The sequence below is a fragment of the Psittacula echo genome (genome assembly GCF_963264785.1).
Source record: "Psittacula echo genome assembly, chromosome: Z".
NCBI classification, from domain to species: domain Eukaryota; kingdom Metazoa; phylum Chordata; class Aves; order Psittaciformes; family Psittacidae; genus Psittacula; species Psittacula echo.
This window is the reverse complement of record NC_137742.1, coordinates 75243134-75269397: the sequence shown is the minus strand read 5'-3', so window position 1 is coordinate 75269397 and position 26264 is coordinate 75243134. Positions and strand designations below refer to the sequence as shown.

The following is a 26264-nucleotide window of genomic DNA, read 5'->3' as shown; positions in this document are numbered from 1 at the left end:
AATTTTGATTCTTTGCTAACCCCTTGTTCAATACCATTTCTCAGGATAAATTCTAGCTCAGATGAAATGCAGGTCTGGATCAGTTACACTACTAGCTAGGTGGGCTGCTAGCTGGCTGGCTGCTGCAGTACTTGCTAGCTCTGATGACTTTACAGAAGATTTAATCACATCTAATACTGAGCTCATCTTTTATTAATAAAATACCTTACCTATTCCAGCACAGTTCCTCTTCAGGCATTGCACTGTGTCTTGTTCTTCACAGTGCTCATGAGATACGCTGCTGTGCTGCACAAATCTTTTTAAGTTATGTTGGTTCAATTAATTACAAATGCATGTTATTAGAAGATTATAACCTAACATTCATTCTGGTTTTTCGCTTTATTTAAAACAGTACTGCACCTGTTGTTGCTGCTGTTTTTACGATTTCAGTTCAGCAGGAGAAGCTGCAGGCCATTAAGTGGGAATCATTTATTGACAAAAACTTTTTATAACTGCATTAAGCAAGCAACAGTGCTGAAGGGATGTCAATTTCTTAGTCAGTTAACCAAACTTTTAAAGCTGAGCTCACTCTAATCCACCACCAGTTCTCATTTCACAATAACAGTTTCAGCAAAGCTGGTGACTGAGTGATGTATGGGTTTGGATGTAAGGCATCCCCCATCTACCTTTAACCATTTGTTCACAGTGGGCATCAATAATGAGAAATCCGATGGTTCACAAAGATGCTTCCTGAAGACTGCCTAAGCCACATAGTGTTGGTCCAGCTACCTTCAGCTGGTGGTGATGCCAGAAGTGGTGGTACACGCTACTGTGCCACAAAAGGTACTTTTCAACTCAAAACCATTGAAAAGCACAGATTCTCTTCTGGGAGAAATTAAATTACTTGGGCCAGTTGTGAGAGGAGAACAATACTGATGTTGCAAGTATTTTCTGAAGACAAATACATTGAAGAATGTTAAATAGTGTTACTACAGTGGAGACTGTGAAGCTAAAGGAGTACATATAATGACTGCAGAGAAAGGAGTCACTGAAGCCAACTGGAAGACTTGCATTAGTCTGTTAACTCAGCCGGCAGGGTCCAGGAAGAGGAGCTGGAGGGCAGGAGAAACACAGCTTACAAAAGCTGAGGCTGTCCTCGGAAAAGGACATCTTAGGCTGCAAGTTCATCGCCTCACTCTCCAGGTGTTTTTGCCAAGTGTCCAAAGCAGCGTAAACCATATGCATTGTTCATTTGGATCCTGGGGGGCCATTCCTGTTCTGGAAGTGCAGCTGCTGCTTCTACCGGACATATTTTGAATGATATCCTTCCCTTAGAAATTAATAGGTATGCTTCTCAAATACCAGCTTTCCCTTACCCCAACGGAAACTAGAGGCTACCTTTTCTGCTTCTCCAAAACTCCTCCATACAGCCCAAGAGAGGTCTGCTGATCACTCATCCCAAGCATGTACTCCTCCACATAATTCAGAAAGTTTCAGATATGAGTAGATTGAGATTTGACTTTTAAATCTCTATGATACTAACAGCTCTGTAAAACCTAATCTTACAGTAGATAACATGTATTATAGGCCAAACACTGATCACTGGGACTATGTGAAATGGAGATTAAAGTTACCTATGAAAGAATGAAAAATAAGCATTATCTTTGAGAAAGCCTGGTCAATGAGCAGGACAAGGTAAACCTGAAAACGCATTTACAAAGTACTGGCCTAGGAAGGCAAAACAAGTTTCTGGTTTTGTTTTTGCTTGTTTAGGGTTGGTTTGTTGTTGTTGTTGTTGGTTTTTTTAATAGGAAAATGTTTAGTTCTCTTTAAAGACTCTTCCTTCTGACATCCAGGATCCATGGTGTGAGAAGTTGATACCTGAGGTTTTGTCATCTGGACTGAGCAGGCAAGTAAGGAGAAAATACTGGTTGCATACTGTTTAGAAATCCTGCTCAGGCAGCAAGACTGAGGTATGCTGCTGCCACTTCTGAGAAAGCCTTGCCTGCACTGAAGCCAGTCAAAAAAGGAAAGAGAAATCAGTACAGACATATTTCCTGAAGCAACAGAATAGAAATAAATCTAGAGACTAGCATAGCATGCTGAGTTTCTCTGCAATGTAACTACTGTGATGGCACAGCAATCCTGTCTCTCGCTAAGAGTATGTGACAATGAAACAGAGATCTTGCTATAGTGCAATGACAGTAACAGGTCATGTGGGAAGAAAATCACTAGTGCACTGAGAAACTCTTATCTTGGTGAGGCAGACTGGTTGAAATTCAGATTTTCCTGGCTGTTACAGGTTAAAGCTGGATCTTCAGCAATGTTAAAATGAACATATATTCATTATATAAATTCACTGCTGTATGTTTTTTAATAAACGTGTCATTAGAACGGTAGGTAACAAGTCATAGTTCAACGGTAAAAAGAGGAAAGGCTGTAAGGAAAGCCTACAAATAGTTTTGCTGTTCTGTTGAAAACCATGCTGTTTACAGGGGCTGAAAATTGCACACAGTCAAATACAAGCTTTGGAGTCTTTCATTAAAGACCATTTACAAGTTACACACTGCTATGTCAAAGCAACACGCCTGCTCCACCAACCAGCCCTGCCTCCACAGCTGACAAGGCCAGGCAGCGAGCATCTACAAACTGCCTTCTCCACATGGCTGAGCCTTCAATAGCAGTTATGTGTGGCAGTAGTCAAACACCAACATTCCTAACTGATTCAAAAGCAATTGCTCTATTCTTCCTACTCCTTCCCTGTTCAAGGCTGGGTTGGCCAGGGCTTGGAGCAACCTGGTCTAGTGGAAGGTATCCCTGCCTGTGGCAAGGGTTGGAACTGGATGAGCTTTATGGTACTGTTATAAAAATTCAGTCTTAGCCATGACTGATTCCAAATATTTTACTTAGATTGTTAAGGGTAAGAGGCAATAAGCAAGCAGCGCTGGGTGCGCAGGGGAGTCTCCGCTCCACCAAAGACGCACACCACAGTGTCGTTTCCCGTGACATTTATCCTCTAAAGTTAACACGCCTATACATATTCATGATCTATCCCCGCTTCATATTATAATGAGCTAAAAGGTCCTTTGCACATGCGCAGTGCCTCCCCGTGGTCGTGGGCGAGGGTCTCAGGATGAAGTAAATGAGTCTTCCTCTTGTGAGTAGGGGTCTTCCAAGATGAAGTAAACGAGTCTTCCTCTTCTTAAACTTTTCACCTTTGGCACAGTTGGATGCCCCAGTGGTTACACAATTAGCTGAAACCAACCGTATCTGTGATTCTTCTGTTAACTAGCAAAGATTTAGAACAGGGTGACCTTCCTGCAAAATTTATTGCAGGAAAGGGCAAGCAAGGAGTATCTCAAGCTAGCAAATGTTTGGAAGGCTCTGTCTGATAAGTAGAAAGGATGGTGTGAAATGCTATACTTTAGAAAAACAATTAACTCATGTTTAGTGGGGGCCCCTAAATTTCACAGACTTAAGTACTTTATTTTTCCCAGGCACTAGAGTTTCTTATATCAAGTCCTCTGTATCAGTTTGACACTTACACACAACTTAAATTCATTCACTCAATATCAATATTACAAAACCTACAGCCATATAATACACAAACTTTACTTGATCAGCAAATTAAACATTTAAGTTTATTACAGTCCCTTCCAATCCAAACCATGCTATGCTTCTATGATTCTTCAGCAGTGCTTGCATTTTCATGGTTTGAAAAAGTGTCAATATCCTGCAGTATGTCACCAGCCATGTGAAGAGGACTAGGTAACAGAAGGAGCCCTCAATGAGGTCTCCAGTTAACTCCTCCAGGAATACGTGACCAGGGCCATAGCCACAGCCACCAAGGAAGGTGTCAACACATGTACCAACAGTGGCAGTGGTTCACCAGGCCATGGCACCTTCCCCACTTGGAGATGGGAACGTGTCTACCCTGGGACTATCTGCAAGGCTCTCAAGTTGGTGACGGGAAAAAGGGAAAAATAAATCCGAGCCCGATTATAAAAATTTCAGTGGCAAAGCGCACACCGAGAGCCGCCGGCAGCCCCTGCATAGGCACCTGGCTGCCGCGCCACCATGGCGGCTGGCAGCAGACCATGAGGAGCTGCGGGGATGGGAACGGGGCCGCCCTCCTCGCCCCTGCGGGACCACGTTCGCTTCGCGGTGCAGCCGTCCGCGCCCAGCCACCCGTTTGCCCGCAGCCGCACGGCTCCTTCCCGCCCCCCCGCAGCGGCTCATCCCCCGCCGGAGGCGGCGATTCCACCAGCCCTGGGCAGGTCCCGCCCCAGTCCGCTAGGCAGCAGAGGAGCCGGGGCAGGGCTGTCTCTCCGTGTCCAGCGGGAGGTTCGGCCGCCCCTGCCCGCCCTCACCCGCGGCGCCATGGAAGGGCGCGGGGCGGCTGGGTGCAGCGATGTTTGCATGTGCCAGGCCGTGTTCCCGGCCCACGCCGACCACCGCGGCGAGCTGAGCGCTGGGCAGCTACTCAAGTGGATGGACGCCACTGCCTGCCTCGCAGGTAGAGGGACTGCGGCGGGCGGGAGCGTCGCTTCTGGCTTCCCCGTCTCTCTTCAGAAGTGCGCCTTGAGCTGGTCGGCTGTGTGGGGACAGACAGCGTCGTGCTAGAAAAACGGTAGCACCGTCCCCGCATTTGCCCATGACAGGCTAGGAGGAGGTGGAAATTTGCCCTTGGAGAGGCTGAGGGGAGGGTTGAGGGAAAGTTTAAGTCGCGGGAAGCATGTGAGATGCGGGGGTTTAGATTAGGAACAGGCATCAGGGGAGTGAGAAAGCCCGTAGAGCTGGATAGGAGTGTCAGATCTTAGCGGGTGACAGGCGGCTAGAATGAGAATTAAAGACCACAGGAGCTGAGGGGAAAAAAGGATGAACAAAAGAAAAACACTAGAAGAAAGAAAAGTACTAATTTAAAAACATTGACACACAGGTGGAAAAAAAACTATGCAACATAAACAACCACAAATCCAACCAACAGGCAGAGCACTCTGTGTCTTGTGTAGCTCAGCTTAGAAAACTTTTTAAATCTCCTCGGCTAACTTGTGGAAGCAAAAGCCACATCTAAAGCCCTAAGAAAACCCAAGTGTGTGCTGTCTCTGCTGTCAGTGAACCCCATTTCCAAGTACAACTGCATATATCAGCAGCCTATAAGGAGTCTTGCAGAGAATACCGGGTGTGTTTGGAGAACTCAAGTCTCCATGTGATGCAGTGACCACGGTGAGCTCACTGCACAGTCCCACTCGACCTCTACAGAGTTTGGATCCTGGAGAGTTTGTCCCACGCAGCAATGTATCTGGCATGTACCGACTTTCACGATATGATTGTGTATTTTTTTTATTCTAGTACCGAACCATTTGGTTTTGGCCCTTCAGTGATTAAGCCTGTAAGAGTGCTCTCTGTGGAGGGACTGAGCTGATTTCCACAAGCCTTGAACTCAAGCCACAGCTCTGAAGTAGCAGAGCCCCAGCTGCTACAGCAGTTCATCCTTGCTCCCTTGGACCTTGTTTAAGCTGTGATGATCTTCATCAGCTGTGAATCTGTCACCAGAGCTCACTTTCATAATTGCTTTTACTTGGTTAGGCTTAGGGCAGCAGCAGTCATTCATGCCTCAGGGTTAATTCTGTGGCACACAAGGGGATCTCAACATGTTCTTTTCTTAGTTTACTTTTTGTGTCACAGTGAAACTCAACATGCCAGGCAGATTTGTTTGGCTTTACCATCTCTCAATCGCATTAGTGCCAGCTGATGCAGTTGCAAGTGCCTGGGATTTGCACCTTCCTCCTTTCATTTTCATACCCTGCTTTACGTGTGCTGCAGCCAGTACATGGCTGGCTTCTTCCTTACTTTTGAGGCTATTTATAACTATCGCTTACTCATCATCTTATATTACCTGTTGCAGTGACAAGTCCACCTTCTTGGTCATCTGTGACCTCTTCCATTTCATCCCAGTTTGCTAGTTTGCTGTGTTTCTAGTAAGTGCCTTTTTGTGTTTTACACTTGTATTTTCAAAAGGAACTCCTCACATACTGATGCAACTCCTGACCATTCTCCAGTTCCTCCAAGCATTTGCTTGCGATGCTCACTAAAAATACTGGACTGTTTGGGTGTGAGAACTCCTGCCTGTTGGGCAGTGCTGTTTTCTAGCTTTAATGCTAGTCCTCTGTTTTGCCTTTTACTTGTGGAACTTTTTGGAGCAGGGCTTCCCTGTGTTTATACAGCTCCTAGTGTTCCCCAGAGGAGATTTAGCCTCTGACTTGGAACTCTGGCTGCTATGGTCAGATAAATAATAAATCACAATAACTTGCTGTAAAAAGGTAACTATTGGCCTATTAAATATTAACAGTAAAGATGTTTAGCTCTTGCAGATTAACTTCCAGATTAGCAAATAGAGTGCATTGTTTTTCATAGTCAAATGCCTCCTAGGAGATGAAGAATGCAATTCATATTTTGGTAAAATTATTTTAAATTAAATAAGCAGATTTGATTTTTTTTTTTTAATTCTTGTATTTGTATTTCTTGTTTGTATTTCTGTAATTCCTGTATTTTTAGTACAGCACTGAGGATGCACTTACCTGCTCTCCACTGCTGTGACCATGCTAATAAACCAGTAGATCTCCCTCCTGTGTCTGAGAGTCTTCAACTGATGTGAAACTTCCACACTGGTTTAACACAGCCAATATTCCTGACATCTTGTGTTGAGGGAGATTGCCAAGGTTTCTTTAGGCGTGCTATGTGACTCTTTTTGTTCTGTAAGATGCTTATTGATGCTGTGTTACCAGAATGTTCATTTTTACAGACAGACCTTAGAGCTTTTCAAACTGAGAAGGAACATTATCATCAGTTAGCCTCATCTGATTTCATGATAACTATTGACTTAGCTTTTCTTTTTCTAAGAGGCCTACTGCAGGCTTGCATTAAGGTGATCAAAAGAAGTGGGATCTATTGTGTTTCATCTCTGTCTCTTGTGCAAAAGTATATAGGTGAATAGCTTGCTGCAAACAATGTGGTAACTGTGTGTCCCTGTGTCTCTTTTGAAGCTGAGAAACATGCTGGTGTTTCTTGTGTGACTGCATCTATGGATGACATACAGTTTGAAGAGGCTGCCAGGTACAAAACCAGCTAACATCAGTCAAATGATTTTATTCTAGAGATTCTTATTTGGCAGAGATAAACTGAGGCATTATAAAATCTGAGATAGCAGGCGAGTGGCCTCCCTGGAGTCCCGGGGCTATATCTCAAAACTGCTCTTTTCTATCTATGATAGCCTGGCCCACCTGGAAAAGAGCTCAGTTTCACACATAAAAAATAAACTGCAGTTACTTTGGCTTGACAGTCTAGATGCCACGTAAGAAACTGATTGACAAGTGATCTTTGGCTCTAGTTAAAGGCAGTGCTGCAGTCTGTTACTTATCTCTGTTAAATAAGGAATACATGCCTATAACAGTTATTGTGTGATTTTTTTTCTTCTGTTGCAGATGCTCTTTCAGTTTATTTCTTAACATCTCTTTCAGCTCTTTTAGAAAAACGTGTGCATGTAACAAAACAAAAATATTTTGCATTTGTGATCACTGAATATTGACAGAGTCAATGTCCTGCTTTCAGCTGGGACAGTTGTTTTTCTTCCTAGTAGCTGGTGCAATGCTGTGTTTTGGATTTAGTCTGACAACAATGCTGGTAACCTTGATGGTCTGACAACAATGCTGGTAACTGATGTTTTAGTTGTTGCTCAGTAGCACTTACCCTGATGAAGGACTGTTCAGTCTCATGCTCTGCCAGGAGGGGCACAAGAAGATGGGAGGGAGCAGAGACAGGACAGCTGATCCCAACTATCTAAAGGGATTTTCCGTTCCACAGAATACTATGCTGAGTATAGGAACTGGGGAAGTGGTAGGTATCTGCTGGAGGACAGAGTGAGCATCAGTCACAGGATTGTGAGCAATTGTATTGTGCATCGTTTGTTTTTTCTGAATTTGTCCTTATTTTTTTTCCGGTCATTCCCTGTTGTCGTGGTTTAAGATGGTGACTCAGAACCACACAGTCAGTCACTCTCTCCCCCCCAGCTTCATCCCCCAGCTCCTGGTGGGATGAGGAGGAGAATTGAAAGAATGTAACTCCCATGGGTTGAGATAACAGTCCAGTAACTAAGGTATAACACAAATCACTACTGCTGCCACCAATAATAATAATGATAAGGGAAATAAGAGGAGAGAATACAGTTGCTCACCACCCGCTGACTGGTACTCAGCCCAACCCAAGCAGCTATCTGGGCCTTCTGGGTGACCTCCGCCAGTCTTTATACTGAGCATGATGTGCCGGGGTATGGAATACCCCTTTGGGTAGTTTGGGTCAGGTGTCCTGTCTGTGCTTCCTCCCGGCTTCCTGTGCCCCTCTTCACTGACAGAGCGTGAAAGACTGAACAGTCCCTGATCAGGATAAGAATTACTTAGCAACAACTAAAACATTGGTGTGTTATCAGCATTGTTCTCAGACTAAAGCCAAAAGACGAACACTGCACCAGCTACTAAGAAGGAGAAAAATAACTGTTACAGCTGAACCCAGGACACCTATTACTATTATAAATATTTTTATTGTTGTTATAATTTCTATTATTATTAGATTTTACTTAATTTCAGTTATTAAACTGTTCTCATCTCAACACATGTATTTGATCTTCTTCTGATTCTCCTCCCCATCCCACCCGGAGCATGAGTGAGAGAGCAGCTGCATGGTACTTACTGCTAGCTGGGCTTAAACTACAGGAGTCTACAAGATAATACAGGACTTCTGTTTTAACCATTTTTCATTATTCTCCAAAGGATAAAAGACACTGTAAGAGGAAATTGCATGTTTATTCCTAAGCCATATCTTTAGAGAAACTTAAAGCCATCACTTTGTAGGTTTTACCTATTTTTACACCTTGCAATCTGGAAATCAGTGAGTGCTTAGATGGAATGAGCCTGTGGGTTACACTGATGAACATGCATGCAGTTGTCCTGACTGAACCAAACAATGCTGGCTGTTGGATGTACAGCTGATGTCAATTTAAAACTGTTTGCAGCGCAGGAGTTTAAAACAGTTCTGAACAGCAGATTTTTAGACTAGTGGCCATTAGGATGAGAACTAGAACTAGTAACAAAGAAGTGAACATTGTCATTCTTAGTCTAGAACTCCAGAGAGTTTTTTGGTCAGGTTTACGAAATTAAAGTGTTTGTCCTGCATGTAATTCATTTCTGGTTTTTTGGAGTTTTTATTTATCCTTAGGAAAAAAATCCTCTCTGTGAAAACTGTAATCAGAGAGTCCTACAAATGAATTCAGGCATAATATTTCAGGCATAATATTTCAGACTTCAGTAGCTTCAGCACAATTTTCTCTCTTGCTTCCAAGATCAGAGCAGAGCTTCAAAAGTATAATGAAAATACTTTTCCTTCCAAATTTGTTTCCAAATATGTCTCTAGTCCTCCTTCCTCTTGTGGTACCAATTTTTCATTTTTAACACGAATTCAGGCTCAAGCCTAGTAACTGTGAAATGATTTCAGTAATTGTTTTTCAGGCTCAGGTTATCTCTAACATTCCTATTGTAGTTTACTGTGTAATTTCCAAAATTTTGCCAGATCATTTTGATTATACAAACATCTTGCATAAATAAGAGAGCTCTTGTATCTCACTCTAAATTAAAAGATGTTTTGTAAGTTACCTACTACAAGGTTTCATTTACCTAACTCAGGTTACCAAATGTTCTGTAAGGATTAACTTTTCTGTGCATATTTGTTTTCGGTTGACATGGAAACAGATATTTCCACAAATCTCTTTATTGCAAACCTCAATTTTATGCCATAATAACAAATAAACACCTCTTCCTTGTTGTTTTAGTATGCAGCAGTTCAGTGGTAGTAAGAACATCTGATTTTAAATTAAATGTATTTAAATTTTGTTAGTGCTCCATATGTGAATAATATTCAGTCAGTCTGTTACATTTTAAAAGCTTTCTGCTTTATGCCAGATGAATATCTGTTTGGGGATTCTGCATAGGTAAGTGGTGGTCTGTGACTTCTGCCCTTACCTATCTATTTAAATGCCCAAATAAATCAGGTTGTCCGAAGTCCAAAGTCAGACTATGTGCTATAATGTAAACCATTTAATTTTGAAACAGCTCCTGAAAGTATGTGAAAAGACATTTCACTGTCATAGTGTCTGACCATCTCAGTTCTGACATCTTCATTTTCTGATCTGGCCATGGACTCCAGAGGAGTACACTTTTCTACAACAAAATGTGAGTCCAGCTGCACAGACTGCTTTGTGCACCATGGAGGTGCCAGTCAGTCAGGGTGTCTGATGCCGGTGAAGTCCAGACCTGCTTTGTTGCAGTGCTGTCCCAGGCCCAGTGGGATCACATCCAGCTTTGTTTTGTTGTTCCCACCCTGCAGCTTTCTCATCATCAGACAGACCCAAATTTACCTTTCTCAACCTTTCTTACGCAATGTTCTCACACAGAGGAATAGAGGTTACCAGGGAGGTGTCACTGACAAAGGTGAAATAAACAATCTTTGTACAGAAGAATACTTACAGGCCAGTAAGCCTGAGACTGAGACCTTTGCAGTCCCTGATGGGACCTCATGGACAATCAAGTATTGTGGTATTTTTGACAGGGACCATGACATCCCCTGCATGCATCTGTAGAGACTCTGAATTCTCTTTCTTTTAAGGAAGGCCTCTCTCACTATTGGCATATGTTGCATTTAGTTGTGCGGGTTGTCCAGTTAGGATATTGTGTTTTTCTCACCGTGTATTTATCATTACCACTACTGCTCTGTTACTGTAGTCCTCTCTCTTGGGAGTTTTATGATAAATACAGAGCCTTCAGAGGTGTTTCAGGGTACTTGACTGGGTTTTGACTTGAACCTTTCTAAAGCCTTTACAACATTGTAATGTTAACTTCTTCTACAAACTTAGACATAAATATTGTGTTACAACTATGAACATATTCTCCTTTTTCTGGTGGTTCCCTTAGCTGTGAATTTAGAATTACCGTATTAATGATTGTGCTTTTTCTTTACAATGATGGAACAGTTCCATCTGAATATATTCTTCAAATGGTAGTGAGGGCTGTGTATTTGCATATGGTCTTCTTTTCTATAGCCATTTTCCTCCCCCCTGTACTCAAAGGCTTCCACTTCTGTTCTTGAATGTGAACAAGAAGAAAGTTTCCATGTAATTGGTTGTTCGTGTCTGGTATTGTAAAGGAGCAGGTTTCCTATTCCCCATTCTAGTGTTTGGTAACAATACATTTGAAGTTCTGGCATAGAGAGAAGCAATTTAAGAAAAGCCAGGTATCTTTATATGTCAAAACCCTATTCATTAAATCAGGGAGAAATGATAAAAAATTTTTTTAATATAAACTCAGGTCATAACTGTGCCAAATTGTTAGCTATAAATGCCAATTTCATAGGTACTCAAGTGGTCTGAGTTACATTTTCACGACTCGCATGTAGCTAGCTGCGTTTAGCCTACTCTGGGACTGATATGTACAATTGTCAGTCTGTCTGAATTCCCTGAAGGCAGTGGCCCAATGCCTAGTTATTTTGTCTGTTCTGACTTACCATGCACATCATGTCCTTTTATTGCTGTGCTCAATAAGGCAGTTTTAGGGGAAACTCTCTTCTTTCCTCCCTTTCAGCACTGCCTTGTGGTAGGATATTAGGGGTTTGAAAACAAGTGTCACTCCTGTTACCAACACGTAACAGGTACTTTAGACATTCCAGAAGGAAATAAATCAGTTTCTCATTTAAATTTGATACTGTTTAGGTAGAAAGATACAATTCTGTTTGGGGATTCTGTGTAGGTAAATGGGGAAGAGTAGTTGTTCACAAGTGTGCTGTTAGAGAACAGAAGGGACATGCTGCAGCACTGTTCTTGGCTAAAACTTGCAGTGACCTCTTTCCCCATCCTTCAAAGGTGTGAAACACCACTTTTCCTCCTGGTATTCTTCATGTACATGTATCTGTATGCTAGAGAATATACAAGGAGTGTATCTTGTATGATAGATATATCTTGTTTTGCAGACAGACGTATCTCTTTGACCAAAAGCAGAATGTAGGCCAAAATTTCTTGGAGGTCATGGGGCCTGAAGCATGCGTGATGTCACACAGGAGAACAAATACTAGTACTAAGCTTACAGAGTTTTCTGAACAACTAAAATTGTTACTGAGCATGAATGAAGTCTGACAAATTACAGAGCTAGACCTTTTTCAGTGCGTTTTCAGTATGGGATGGAAGGCACAGACTGATTAATGAGATTTTCTTCACTATTAGGAATACCTAGAGAGGCAGGTTCAAGCCCTTATGAAGCTGCATGATTACATACCATGCTATTTTTCTTAACAGGGTTGGGCAAATTATTACCATCAAAGCAAAGGTGAACAGAGCATTCAAAACCAGCATGGAGGTAAGAGATCATCACTATTTTGACGGTTACGTAAAGAACAGAAGTTAGGTGGGAGGAATGGAGAAATGCAGCTTTGGTCCAGGAGCTTTGTGCAGATATCTAAAGAATATCTGCACAAAGAATATCTGCCTAATTAAAGTGTTTTCATAATGTGTATTATAGTTGCATGTTTCCTGTAAAATAATCAGTGTCAAAATAGAAACTGGACTCCGAAGACTTAAAATATTTGGCAGGTGTAGTGAACAGGATGGGTAGGTGGTGTTGGTTCATTCCAAAGCAGTTGACCTTTAAGCAGTCTTTAGGTCAGAGCTAGGATCCACTGGCTAAGTGGAGTTCTAAGTATATTTGAAACTTATGATACAAAAATATACTCTTCGTTTTGTAGCAAGTATGCAATGCATTGCCCAATCACTTACTTGAAATCATAACTGAACCTTAAGGTTCAGTTTCTCTGCATTATGTCCAAGCCCAATTCTTGTTCATAGGGTGGTGCATCTCACAGAGGATGTATTCTTGTCCTGAAAGTTAGAAAACAGTCAGAAGCTTTGATTCATGTCGGGCATGTGTCACACAGGATCAATTACACTGTTTCACCTTGAAGTGTTTCCTCGAGTTTTATATGTTTATACAGACTTCTCTGCTCATACAGATCTCAGGGACTCCAAATGGCACACATGTAAATGGAAAGAGAGATCCATACTACTAAATCTAAGTGTCTTTCCTGTTTTTTAATTTATCTTACAAGTGATGCTAAGCATACCTACAGTTGTACTAAAACACTTTTCAGAGCTCAGTGAATATTGTGATGTTCTTACGTGTTCAGAGATGTCTCAGTGGTAGCAGAGCAGTTCTTTTACCTTCTTTTCTTTAAAGAGACTGCACCATTTTGTCTCAATTCAGCTGACAATGATGTAAATACTCTTTTTGTCTCCTTCTTCACTACCTTCTTCCTTCTAGGTTGGCATCAAGGTTGTGGTACAGGATGTTTTGACTAATGTTGAAAAAATTGTGAGTGTGGCATATGCAACATATGTAACCAAACCAGTTGGTGCTGGAAAGGTATTTCTTCATTTTCCTTCTATGCTGAATTACTGGGACTGAGTTAGTTTTTGCTAAATAATTCAACTTTTCTGGTTGTGAAACACACTAAAATGTTCATACTTGTTATTCTGATAAGTAATAGGAAAACAGTATGAAGTGCAGACTTTATGGAGATGCATTTTTTTCCCACATCTCTGTTCTGAAATTCCTAGGCTGCTTTTTATTGTTTCCATTTGTGTTTCATGTTTGCTAATAATGGAACTACTGTCTTTGCAATATTGAGAGAGGCAAGCACTGGAAGAGAGATACTTGTGAGTCTGCGTAGTCTCTCTCCTTTTGAGTTACTGATCTATCTACATTCTGAAACCTGCAAGGGCGTTTGGGGTGGGGTTTCTTTATCCTTTACTTCCCCTTTTGAAGAGGTTGTTCAGACATCACTATTCACATAAAAGACATTATTTTTAAGGTAGCTTCCAGTCTAAATTAATTCTTTGCCATTTATGTTAATTAGTTTTCAAGCCAATGTTGTTTCTTCTCTCCAGTGTTTGGCTCCCTGGAGACATTTAGAAATCAGTCACGGTACTGTTAGCCTTCACATTGCTGTGCCAAGCAGGCACAGTTCTTTTAAAGCTTTCATATGAGAAAGGCCTTTCTCATGCTTAGTTTGCAGAAGAAACTGATCAGAGCAGTTTTACCAAAACTAAAGCCCAGCTTGTCTCGGAAAGGTTAATGGCTAAATTGGTTAACCTGAAAATGTCAAAATAGCATAAAGTAAGGATTGTTTATTATTGATTCGATATCATATCAGTGGCATCAACCCGTTTACCCATTTACCTTTTGCCCAAATTTCTGGGGAGATTAATTCAGGATTAAATTGGTGATGAATAAGGTTAGGCTTAAGACAGTAACACCCCAGAGGGAGTTTGAGACTTCAGTTCAAATTCCATCACAAATTAAAGTGTTGGAGAAATTAAAAAATGTTTTTTTCAAATCCACTTTTCTGAACAACTGTTGCTAAAATTGAGTAGAGAGCAACAGTATGCACTCACCATCTTAATCTTTTAGTGGGGCTGTCTGGAAAAAGCTAGGAAGCTGTTGAGAAGGGCCAGAAAGGAGGCAAGGAAGCTGCAAGAGACCTTGAGCAAAGAAGACTCAGAGCCTTCTTGAGAAACATGAGCAGCACTAGTGCAGGATACAAAATGTTGTATTTGTCCATGTTGCAGTGCTTGTGTATTATTTTCAGGTTTCTGAGGGTAGACCTTGCAGACAAGTCACACAAATGACTGTTCAGTGGCACCTCTGCAGTATTTATCTAAATGTAATAATTTTCTTAAGTGAGTACAGGTTTGGATTGAGTTTGTTGTTGAACTGACATACATGGGAAGTTTTACTTACAGAAGGTCTGATCTTGGCAAGAGAAGGGTGTGTCTCTGAGCACAAGTAGCAGTTTTGAGCATAACTGTAGTCTGAAGCTGCATGAAGTGCTGGGTGTTCATGTGTTTCTCCTCCACATCAGTACACCTCAGTGCTTCTTTGAAAACTGGTCCTCAAGATAGGTGGAATAGGCTATGTGAGTATGGAGAGTATTTCTGCTTTCCATAGAGGGAGCTATTTCTGTTGTGGGTGGGAGTCGGCTCTGGGGTACACTTTCCCATAGACTATACGACTGATTAATGCAACTGGATTATTTTTCTGATACAAAAAATCAGTAGTCAGACCTACATATCAAGATCTTCTCAGTTTTTTTTCTGAGAACTGTCTTAAACTGCATGTGCTGTCATGCGCATTTGTATTTAAAAGCTAAAAGCACTTTGTTATTGCATTTTAACAAGTGATTCAGAAAGGATAATGCAGAATCTCTTGAACTTCAACTCTACACTTATTGGTATTAATAGAACCTGTCATCTTGGACAGTTGATAGCAAAAGATTGTAGAAAATGCTGATGCCATTTTAAGCTCAAAGTACACTTTGTTATGATTATGGTGTTCAGAACATTTTTTTATTTTTTTTATTTTTTGTTTGCATAGATTGAATTAGAACCTGTAAAGCTTCTGTCTGCAGAAGACCACCTGGAGCACAGCCTGGCTATTGAGAGAAGAAGAATCCGACTGGGCTATGAACACGTCTTTCAGAACCTAATGCAGGAGAGTAATAAGGAAGGTGATTACTGTGGTCAGCATAGAGAATGGAACAAATGACTTTTGAACAGCTGGAGGGGAGGAAAAAAGCAGACACAATGCCTGAGTAGAGCTCTTTGACATTGTGGTATCATGTAAAAAAGCATCTGCCAGATTTGTGAGGGTGTGTAAGACAGTTATTCTAATAGAGTGGTATTTCTTTGTCTTTCAGACATTCCAGATTTAAAAATGCAGGATTGAAGGCTAAGCATGTGTTAAATAGATGTGAAATGCAGGTATTCATGTATGTTATCTGTGTAAGGTTTAACAGTTCACACAGAATTTTGCGAAATTCCTATGTTGGAATTCCTGTGTTTCCTTTTTGCAAAAGTCCTGTGACACTAGTTGTAATATAGATAGGAGGATAAAATTCACTCAGGCTTAGAGCTATGTCTTTGCAAGAAAGCACTAAGAACTCTGTTTATCTTGTGAGATCATTACCAAGAAGCAGAAGAAGCTTCAGTACATGGAGGTCAAAACAGGTAAAAGAAATTTAAACTCCTCATGACCAAATTAGAAAAACTGAGCTACAGGCAGGTTTGTCTTTATTTCTTATCTCTGGTCTTAAAGACAGTTGCACTCAAAAGTTGCTGAGCTCCCCTGCAAAAGAAATTATTCACAGCAGTTCAGAAATATGCTGATATTTGGAAAATGGGAGCATCCACATATAAACAGCAGACATCATGTGGTTTTACTGAGGAAAGACTAAACCTGTTGTAAATATAGATTCTAGTCATAACAATTTAATAAGATTATCTAGAACTGAAGAGACTAGTTTGCTAGAAGCAAACAAGTTATTTGTCTTCATGGTAACTGCCCCATAGGAAACAGCTTAATACCATGAAAGACAAATTGGACTTGTGCAAAGTGTTCGACGCTGTCCCACATGACATCCTTGTCTCTAAATTGGAGAGACATCAATTTGATGGATGGACCACTCGGTGGATAAAGAACTGGCTGGGTGGCCACACGCAAAGAGTTGTGGTCAATGGCTCGATGTCTGGCTGGAGACTGCTAATGAGTGGTGTCCCTTGGGGATCGATGTTGGCACCGGTCTTGTTCAACATCTTTGACGGTGACATGGACAGTGGGATTGAGTGCGCCCTCAGCAAGTTTGCCGATGACACCAAGCTGTCTGGTTCGGTTCATACGCCAGAGGGAAGGGATGCCATCCAGAGGGACCTTAACACGCTTGTGAGGTGGGCTGATGCCAGCCTTATGAAGTTTAACCATGCCAAGTGCAAGGTCCTACACCTGGGTCGGAGCAATCCCAGGCACAGCTACAGGTTGGGCAAAGAAGAGATTCAGAGCAGCCCTGCAGAGAAGGACTTGGGGGTGTTGGTCGAAGAATAAATAAACATGAGCCGGCAGTGTGCGCTCGCAGCCCAGAAAGCCAACTGTATCCTGGGCTGCATCAAGAGGAGTGGGACCAGCAGGTCAAAGGAGGTGATCCTGCCCCTCTACTCTGCTCTTGTGAGACCTCACTTGGAGTATTGTGTGCAGTTTTGGTGTCCGCAACATAAAAAGGACATGGAACTGTTGGAACAAGTCCAGAGGAGGGCCACGAGGATGATCAGGGGACTGGAGCACCTCCTGTATGAAGACAGGCTGAGAAAGTTGGGGCTGTTCAGCCTGGAGAAGAGAAGGCTGCGTGGAGACCTCGTAGCAGCCTTCCAGTATCTGAAGGGGGCCTACAAGGATGCTGGGGAGGGACTCTTCATCAGGGACTGTAGTGACAGGACAAGGGGTAACGGGTTAGAACTTAAACAGGGAAAGTTTAGATTGGATATAAGGAAGAAATTCTTTACTGAGAGGGTGATGAGGCACTGGAATGGGTTGCCCCGGAGGTTGTGAATGCTCCATCCCTGGCGGTGTTCAAGTCCAGGTTGGATGAGGCTTTGCGTGACATGGTTTAGTGTGAGGTGTCCCTGCCCATGGCAAGGGTGTTGGAACTAGATGATCTTAAGGTCCTTTCCAACCCTAACTATTCTATGATTCTATGATTCTATAAATCAGAGGTTGATGATTTTGTTTCCACTGTCTTCCCTAGGAACTTCCTCGAAGGATCTTATCACTGTTAGCACTAATTCACCTCCTTAAGGAGACAGAACAAGCAAAACAGGGGAAAGAGAGAAGAAAATACTGTGTGTAAAGGCTGCCAGGTAGCAAAATAGATATAAATCACATCCATAAAGTGAAGCTTGTTTTCTGAGTGATCTTATGCAACAACTTAAGTAGGTCCAAAGTGCGAGTTAGTCAAATATGTCCACACTTTCATGTAATTATAACTTCAGTTAATTATGGCAAAAGTCAAAAGTACAATTCAGATGCACACTGGCATCATCACATGTCTAAATCTGATCTTGCAAAACATAACTGCAAAAAAAGAATGTGGATGTATAGCTAAACGTGAAAATGGAACTACAAAATGCTCAGATAATGGAAGATCATTACTGATACAGATCAGTATTTCTTACTCTTGTGTGTCCTATATTGTCTCTGGTAATCACAAGATTTGTTGAAACAATCAGGCCTAACCTTAATTAGACACATTTACACAGATGACCATCATATATGGTGGTCAAAGTCTATCAAAGTCATTTGAACTCTCTGACATAAACTCTCTGACAACATCCATTAGAGGTCATGCATAGCAACCATGAATAATCACAGGCTATTGGCTGTCTGCATTCACAGATAGCCAAGCTTCACAGTGACTGCTTCTGACACCACTTCTTGAAAGGTTGTAGGGGGGCTGGGAAGGATTACTGTTGTGACAGACTGCAGCATGCACCATCCTCTACCACTTATGTCTCTTGAAGAAGAGAGCAAATCTTCAGCCTCTTGCTTCCCTTGCGAAAAACAGAGGTCTTCTTTGTCTTTCTTTTTTAATTCTTTTCAGTATTGCCTGAAGCAAATTGCACACTTCAGTAACGGGGTATTTTCTTCTTGGCTATCATAGTTACTAGCTGAAATAATTCATTAATACATTGCTGCCATATTTCAGATACTTTTGAAGAGGAAGATGGAGTTTCAACTGACCTTACTCATGTACAGAGTAGTGAGCTTGTCCAGCCTCCTCATGCAAACCATCATGGAAACACTTTTGGTGGCCAGATCATGGCTTGGATGGAGACAGTGGCAAGTATTTCAGCAAGGTACTTTTCTATATCATAGTCTTTGCACATGGTTCTGAATGGATGTGATTTTAACATTAAGGGTTTCACAAGGATTTATTTTATGAAAAATACAGACCCAAGCCTTTGTGACTTTTCTTCCTTCTAAGATTGCAGGAGGCCTTTGAAGTAATCATGTGGTACAGTTCCCACAGCATGCCACACCCCTGTGGGAGACAAATGTTATTCTTCTGTTACACATGGAGACCCTAAGGCAAAAGAGGCAGTGTTCTTCTCACGAGAATCTCTGTAGAAAGTCAGCAATGGACATCAGAATAGAAGCTTGCCGTCCTGGTGGTTGGTGCATTGTTTTAAATGTATGGTTACTTGTTAAGTCCGGATAAAACCAGTACAAACTCTGTATCAACTGATACCCAAAAGTGAACAGCCTTCTGAATATTAGTCTGCAGATCCTTATGCCAGAAGAAAGAATAAGTCAGAGAAAAAGAATCGAAACAGGTTCTGTTTTGTTGGTGCACACACAGAGTGGATGCGTAACCTCATGCATTGTCATTTGACAATTCAAAGTCATTTGACCTTTCAGTCTGAGTCCCCATCCTATGGGTCATAATATTTTTGGCTTTTTAAAGGGCTTTGTCATCTTCAGGTATTAAGTGCGAAGTATTTTTGTAACACTGCCTAGTATTGCTGGTCAGTTTGGCCTAGACTTAAAATAATTTAATTTCTCTTCTAGTGAAATAAAGCTGTTGGTTTTATCCCTCCTTGTTCTTGGACGCTGTACAAAGCTTTTTTTGTTAGCAAAACTAGAGAGAGTTTCAGTTTGAATTCTTTTTGCATACCAAGTGACCTAATTCACTGCAGGGATGTTAGATATGTTTTCACTTTTTAACTTTAATAATTAAATGACTTTCCCATTCATTATTCATTTAGTTTCGATTTGTAGCCAGTAGTTGTACAGATAACAACAGATTTTCTGTAGGGGTTGGATAAACAGCTAGTTTTAGTAATATTAGAATGCACTGACCTTACACAAGTATGTCATTTTATTGGCTTCCAAGGGATTCTTTCAGATCTTTGCCAAAATACGACCCAAAATATTTACCTGTTTTCATTTTTCATTAATTTTATCTAGTGAGAGTCACACGTTCAAAAAGAAAAGGAAAACATCAGCAAACCAAGTACTGAAAAATTTTTGTTTGAACTAATGTATGTCAAACACAATTCGTCATGTTGAAAATTTCAGGAGTAATAGCTAGTGACAGAGCCTTGTTAAAAAAAGAGATTTTGTGCTTTATGCTTGAGAAATGGCTAGTTTTGAGACAAACCTTTTGTTAGGCCACTCACAATTAGACCTGACCTTTGAAGGTGCCAATTAAGAGTTGCTATGGCCACAAACAGATGGAGGAGCACAAGAGGGCTGACGCTTGACAAATACATTTCTAAGGGTGTTTTAAAGGTTACTCACCCTTAAATTATCCCACTTCCCTCCTGCCCACAATTTTTTGTCTGGATAGTAGATGAAAATATTGCAGATAGCAATAAAGACATTTGAATATTAATAATACTAGTTTGATTTCGATCTGTACTTTTGTGTTTCATACACTTGCAGTATAAGTATTTGGGGCATAGTCTTCCAGGAAAACTGGAATATTTAGGCCTAATTTCTGGGTTTTGCCTCCCTTATTTTCAGTAATACTGTGTTTGCATCTTTCTTGTGAACATTGTAGATAAGATCACTGTTTTGCATTTAAAATCAGAGAAGCAACTTAATGAAATGACAGTCATTTAAATCTATTAGTCTGTTAGAAAGATGTATCAGTCAGTTAGTTAGCTACAGGTACTTGTGTGTTTTTGAGAATTCTGGTGCATTAGTTTGCAGAGTGCAGTTGAGTTAAAAGGTAGGAATGCTACCAAACTGCATTTTCAAGCCTAAAATCTGCACAATGAAAAATCTATTCTCAGATATGCATATGAGATTCTTACTGAGGATTTTGCACACATGCATGAGGACAGACCGTGGTTTTTCAAAGTCCAAAAATAAATGGCATTATTGTGTATTGTTCCCTACTCATGTGATCCAGAGAGATTCCAGTAAAGATTGGGACTTTGACTACATTTATAACTCCTGAGTCATAGAATCATAGCATCATGGAATGGTTTGGGTTGGAAGGGACCTTAAAGCTCATCCAGTTCCATCCCGCTGTCACAGGTAGGGATATTTTCCACTAGACCAGGTTGCTCCAAGTCCTGTCCAACCTGGCCTTGTACACTGCCAGTGATCGGGCAGCCACAGCTTCTCTGAGCAACTTGTGCCAGGGCCTCACCACCCTCACAGGGAAGAACTTCTTCCTCAGTCTCCCCTCTGTCAGGTTACAGCCATTCACCCTTGCCCTGTCCCTACAAAAGGCCCTTGTTAAAAGCCCTTCTCCAAGTTTCTTCTCCAAGTGCCTTCAGGCACTGGCTCTGAGGTCTCCCCTTAAGGAGCTTTCTCTTCTACAGGCTGAGCAAGCCCAGCTCTCTCAGCTTGTCTCCAGAGCAGAGCTGCTCCAGCCCTCACAGCATCTCCATGGCCTCCTCTGAACTCTCTCCAACAGCTCTATGTCCCTCTTGTGTTGTTGCCCCAGAGCTGGATGCAGGACTGCTAGGGGGGTCTCCACAGAGCGCAGCAGAGGGGGAGAATCCCCTGCCTCGACCTGCTGCTCGCATTCCTGTTGAAGAAACCTAATTTTTGCCCACTCCAGAAAGCATGCAAATGAGACCCTAATTCCACAAACCCTTCACCTGTACTTGTGCTGCAAATTTTTTTCCTGGAACGTCTGTGAAGGTCAGAGAAGCGATGAGTTTTTAGAATTCCCTAGTGTAGATGACGCACTATTGCAAAGGTTTTTCTTTAGCAAAATTTTTCCTTTAGCTGTGTGACTGGGTTTGATCAGGTGTGTATCTGTTTATCCACTATACTGGTCTAAAGGGCAGCTTTATGAGTATACTTGTGGAAAGGGTACTTGCCTGGCACAGACAATCTTCTGTACTAGACATGCAAAGTTTTACCACAGTGGCTACAGCCTGTTTCATGAGAGTACAAAGAGATACAGTAGGACAACCTAGCTGAACATGACTACACATAATTGAGCACAGTGGAGGTTTAGGTCTGAAATAAGACAGCTGAGCAGACACACTATGCAATCAGAAGGATAAAGGGAACAGGCTTACTAAGATTTGTGTGTTTGTAATACACTGTTGTCCACTCAGCTTTTGAAATTTAGCCAACAGTTTCTGAATCAGTAAGTGATCACTTCAGCGTCGTTATATTCTTTTGTATGTGCGAAGATGTGTTTCCCAGCTCAGCACCAGTAGTGAACTGCATGTAATTTAGTAGAACAGACCAAAATATAAAAAAAACCCCAAAAAAACCCAACAAAACCAACTATGCATTTGACAGTTACATTAGTAGGTTTTAATTGTTATTTCATATAATGCTAGCAGAAAACATCTGATAAGCAAGCAAAACAGTACAAGTGTTAAGTAGGCAGACGGACAGTGTTTTGCTTGAACATTGTTTCTGGAGCTCAACCTTTCTGCTCAGGTTTCTTTTAATCATTTAAAGGATTTATGATCTGGCTTTTCTACATACTGAACAATATCCTACTCCCCATGCTGTCATATAGAAATTAACGAAATTCTGTAAAGTAAGTGGTTACTCTGTAGGTAAACGATTCATGATCTGGCTCCAAAAGAAGGTAGTATCAAGCAGCAAGAATTAGTCAGTGTTTGTAAAGTGTGTTGAAAATGAAACAGCATGACATAAATGGTACTATTATGTTTGAAGCTGGAATTTTATGCACTTGGAGCTGAACATGTTAACTGTATTTCAGTGGGTTATGGAATAAATTAGAGTAATAGAGTGATCTTCTAGGTTGCACAAACCTTGTTTCTCTAATCACGACCCACTTCAAATCTAGCATCGAGGTTTTTTAACGCAACTGTATGTTTTGCTCTCTGCCTCTTCTGCTTTCTTTTTCAGCCGCCTTTGTCATTCATATCCTGTCCTGAAATCAGTCAATATGTTTAAATTCTGGGGACCATCCGTCGTGGGTGACTGCCTTGTTTTCAATGCAATTGTGAACAATACATTTCAGAATAGGTAAGCTCCTTATCTGGTTGTCTTCCTTGACTTGTCCAGCACCAGCCTAAATGTGTGTTTCAGGTTGCAGCTATCTGTAGGGTTTGCATAATAATAAATAAATGATTTTTCCGCTGGGGCTTTCAGGGATATACCTGTAACTATCTGTGTGTGCTTTTTTTTTTACTTTTCTCAGTGTTAGTTTTAAAAAACTGTTCTGTGACATTCACTCTCAATTTAAAGACCATTTGTTAAAAAATTCCAATCCTGCAAATTCAGACAATGAATGTAACTTTGAAATTCAGGGATTTTCAAGAGATGAGTTGATCCCCCAGCTTTGTTTCTTCTTAAGACTCAAGCTTGCTGCCAGGATCTTCTTGTCTTGGCATCTGTTTACAGATCTAGGTTCTATTTATTGCTAGCAAAATTCATGCTTTATTTTGTTTATTTCTTCCCAGTGTTGATTTGGGTGTACACAGAGGTGAGGCTTTGCCAGTTGCAGTTTGGAATAAATGGCTGCAGCCCATGCTGAAATTTTATCTTTAATTGAGTATATGGTCACTGTAAGCATGAAACAGAGATTTCAGCACACTGAATGCCTGCTCCTGGAATTTAGTGGTGTGGCTGTTGACCCATCATGCAGAGAGCCTTCCTGCTAATGGTTACTCTCATTTCCCCATGCATGTGTTACCTTCTCTACAAAACTAGGGCTACAGTCGTGTTTGCCTTATAGAGAATTACTCTCCTCTAACCTTTGGCAACAGGATAGCATTCCTCTGCTAGGCTATTTCCCCATCTATAGCATGGCTTTGGGCCAACAGACTCTTAAGTTATGCCAGGGCTGTGACACATCTTGTGGAAACCCTGTCCCAGTAGAAGGACATGTTCAGAAGTTGCAAAAGGTGTACCAAGACAAGCTGCAAGAAAGCAGAAGCTAAAGTAATTCCTCCTCCAAATTCTGTACAAGGGGCAAATGTTGCCCTGGCGTTGCTGTTCTGTGACTGTTTTCTTGATAAGTGTATTTGGCCCCACTGAATGCTAGCAGGGAATGAATTGCCTTCATACCACGATTCTGCTGAATGTCAAATCAATATCATCCTGTTCACTTTTGCTGTCTGTTCTCACAGTATGCTTACTGGTGGTCATATTTTGTTACTTAATTCAAGCTAGTGCCAGCTATTATTTTATTTCTGAAATGTTTCTGTCCAGACTGAGTAATTTATTTTGTACGCTACAGAAGCTATTTGAGTCAGGCCTCCCTCGTAGAGAAAGGTATCTAGCAGCCCTTTTTAATATGTCTCAGAGCTACTTCTGCATCACTTGTAGTAGTTCAATAATTAATTTACACTTCCATTTCAGTGTGGAGGTTGGTGTCCGTGTCGAGGCTTATAACTGTGAAGAATGGATCAAGAACCACGCACGGCACATTAACAGCGCATTTCTCATTTTTAATGCTGTGAATGACAATGGAGAGCTGCTCACCCTCCCCAGAATCAAACCTACTACACAGGTCAGCTCTCATCCTCAGGAGTAGCATGAATGCATACATGATGGTTGGACTTCATGATCTTAAAGGTCTTTTCCAACCTAGTTGATTCTATGACTCTATGAGATTATGTGGTCCAACCTAGAACACTGCATGTCACACAGCCAGCCACTGTGTGGCATGCATTTTCCTTGCTGGGGAAATGGAGGACTAAACAGGGCACTAAAATTTTCTCACAGAAGAAAAATCCTCTACATGAAATGTTTGTCTTTGAGTGAGCAATTTTTCATTGTTAACTTCAGTCATCCAGAACTGAGAGGTGTCGTGGAGGGTCACTACCCTCCGTTATAAATTCTGTAGTTAATGGATAGGGAAGAAGAATCTGCTTTTTGCAGGTTTTTGTACCTGTCTATACCTATCCTGTGCAACCTCCACCAACTGTAGATGAAAATCCTAAGTGTTTAGTGAACAAAAGTTATTTTTATAAACCCTTAATGAAGGTGAGAAATAGAATTAATAAGAAAATCTGTAGAAGTCGAATCCCATGACATGGATAGGCTTTCCAGTTCCTTTGACATGGAGATTTCAGCATATGTTTCCCTGAAGGTGGTTCATGAAGCACTCAGAGCAGTTTGAATACTATTTGCTGTGATGTCACCCGTCATTAATCTCACTGCTCCAGTTATGGAATTTTTAGAGAGCCAGCATGGACAGAAATTAAATGATTATTCAGCGTCAGTGAACTTACACTTTATGAGATGGCAACTGGACAAATAAATGAAGGTGTCCTGTGTACTAGCCGAGTCTGTAAGGTTCATTACCGCCCCTTACATGGTGTTCAAAGAGGGAGAACTGACTCTTCCTCTTAAGAAAACAAACAAACAAAAGAAGCCATAGCAGTTTAGCTTCTGTCAGAAACGTAGTGCTTCCCTAAAGACCTGCCTAGAGGGGCATCCACAAACATCAAGATAAGAACATGCACGCACATTTGTTTAGAGCAAAGAAGACAAATCTTGGAAAATTAGTTATGTGCTCAAGGTAGTTTAAACTTTCAGTGGTCTTAAGTGACAGCTGGTATGGCAGAGTTCTACCAAACAGGCAAGAGATGTTTTCAAAATACATCATGTAGTTTAAAGAAGGCTGGGATGCACTAATCTGGAGATTCTTATTCCAGAAGCTGCATGTCAGCTCTTAAAAGCTGAGGAAATGAAGCTTTTTGAAGTGGCATGTCCTTCTAGATAACAAGTGCTATTAGCTTTTAATGCAGTTTGTTATGATATATATTCTTATGTCGCTTCTGTGCTTCAAAAAAACATCCACTGGTGCAGAATAATAACAAGGGAAGACCTGCCACCTGAACAGGCAAATCACATCTGCAGTGCTGCTTGTGTTCCAGATCCATATGCACTAAAACAGGAGTTCTTCCTGCTTCCTTTGTGCTTTGAACATCAGATGCTGATGAATTTGATTAATAATTTAGTTGGTGGATGGCACATTTAGAAAGCGCACAATATGTATGGTGCAATGCCCAGCTGCCACTGGTTTAAAACCAAAGAGTGCTAGGAACAGGCTACTGTGCTACAACTTTTTTATTGGATTGTTGGTGCAAATTTAAGGGAATATTGTAAAGTCAGAGGAAAACCACTTGCTCAGGCGAATCTGGGTAAAGGTCAATATACAGAGTATGTTGTTTATTTGTAATACATCTCTGGCATTTGTCCATCTGTAAGAAATAAGTTTTAGTTGTCTTTTTTTTAGACTGTGTCCTAAAATAATCAGATGTGTTACTGTCTGGTTTACTTTTTGTAAAGGATGGTATGAGGCGATACCGTGGAGCTATTGCCCGAAGGAGAATTCGACTAATCAGGTAT

At 41.2% G+C, this 26264-nt stretch overlaps 1 protein-coding gene across 1 annotated transcript in view; it reads left to right on the top strand.

Annotated features, from left to right (window-relative positions):
* Positions 1 to 4359: 4359 nt before the first annotated feature.
* Positions 4360 to 26264, top strand: part of ACOT12 (acyl-CoA thioesterase 12) — a gene marked incomplete at both ends in the record, with an annotated part of 32833 nt that continues 10928 nt past the window's right edge. The window contains 9 exons of the mRNA XM_080638345.1: positions 4360 to 4495; positions 7026 to 7095; positions 12371 to 12431; positions 13389 to 13490; positions 15501 to 15633; positions 18658 to 18808; positions 22809 to 22928; positions 24267 to 24417; positions 26205 to 26260. Of these exons, the coding sequence (XP_080494471.1) occupies positions 4360 to 4495; positions 7026 to 7095; positions 12371 to 12431; positions 13389 to 13490; positions 15501 to 15633; positions 18658 to 18808; positions 22809 to 22928; positions 24267 to 24417; positions 26205 to 26260 (980 nt within the window). The remainder of the gene's footprint in view (positions 4496 to 7025; positions 7096 to 12370; positions 12432 to 13388; positions 13491 to 15500; positions 15634 to 18657; positions 18809 to 22808; positions 22929 to 24266; positions 24418 to 26204; positions 26261 to 26264) is intronic.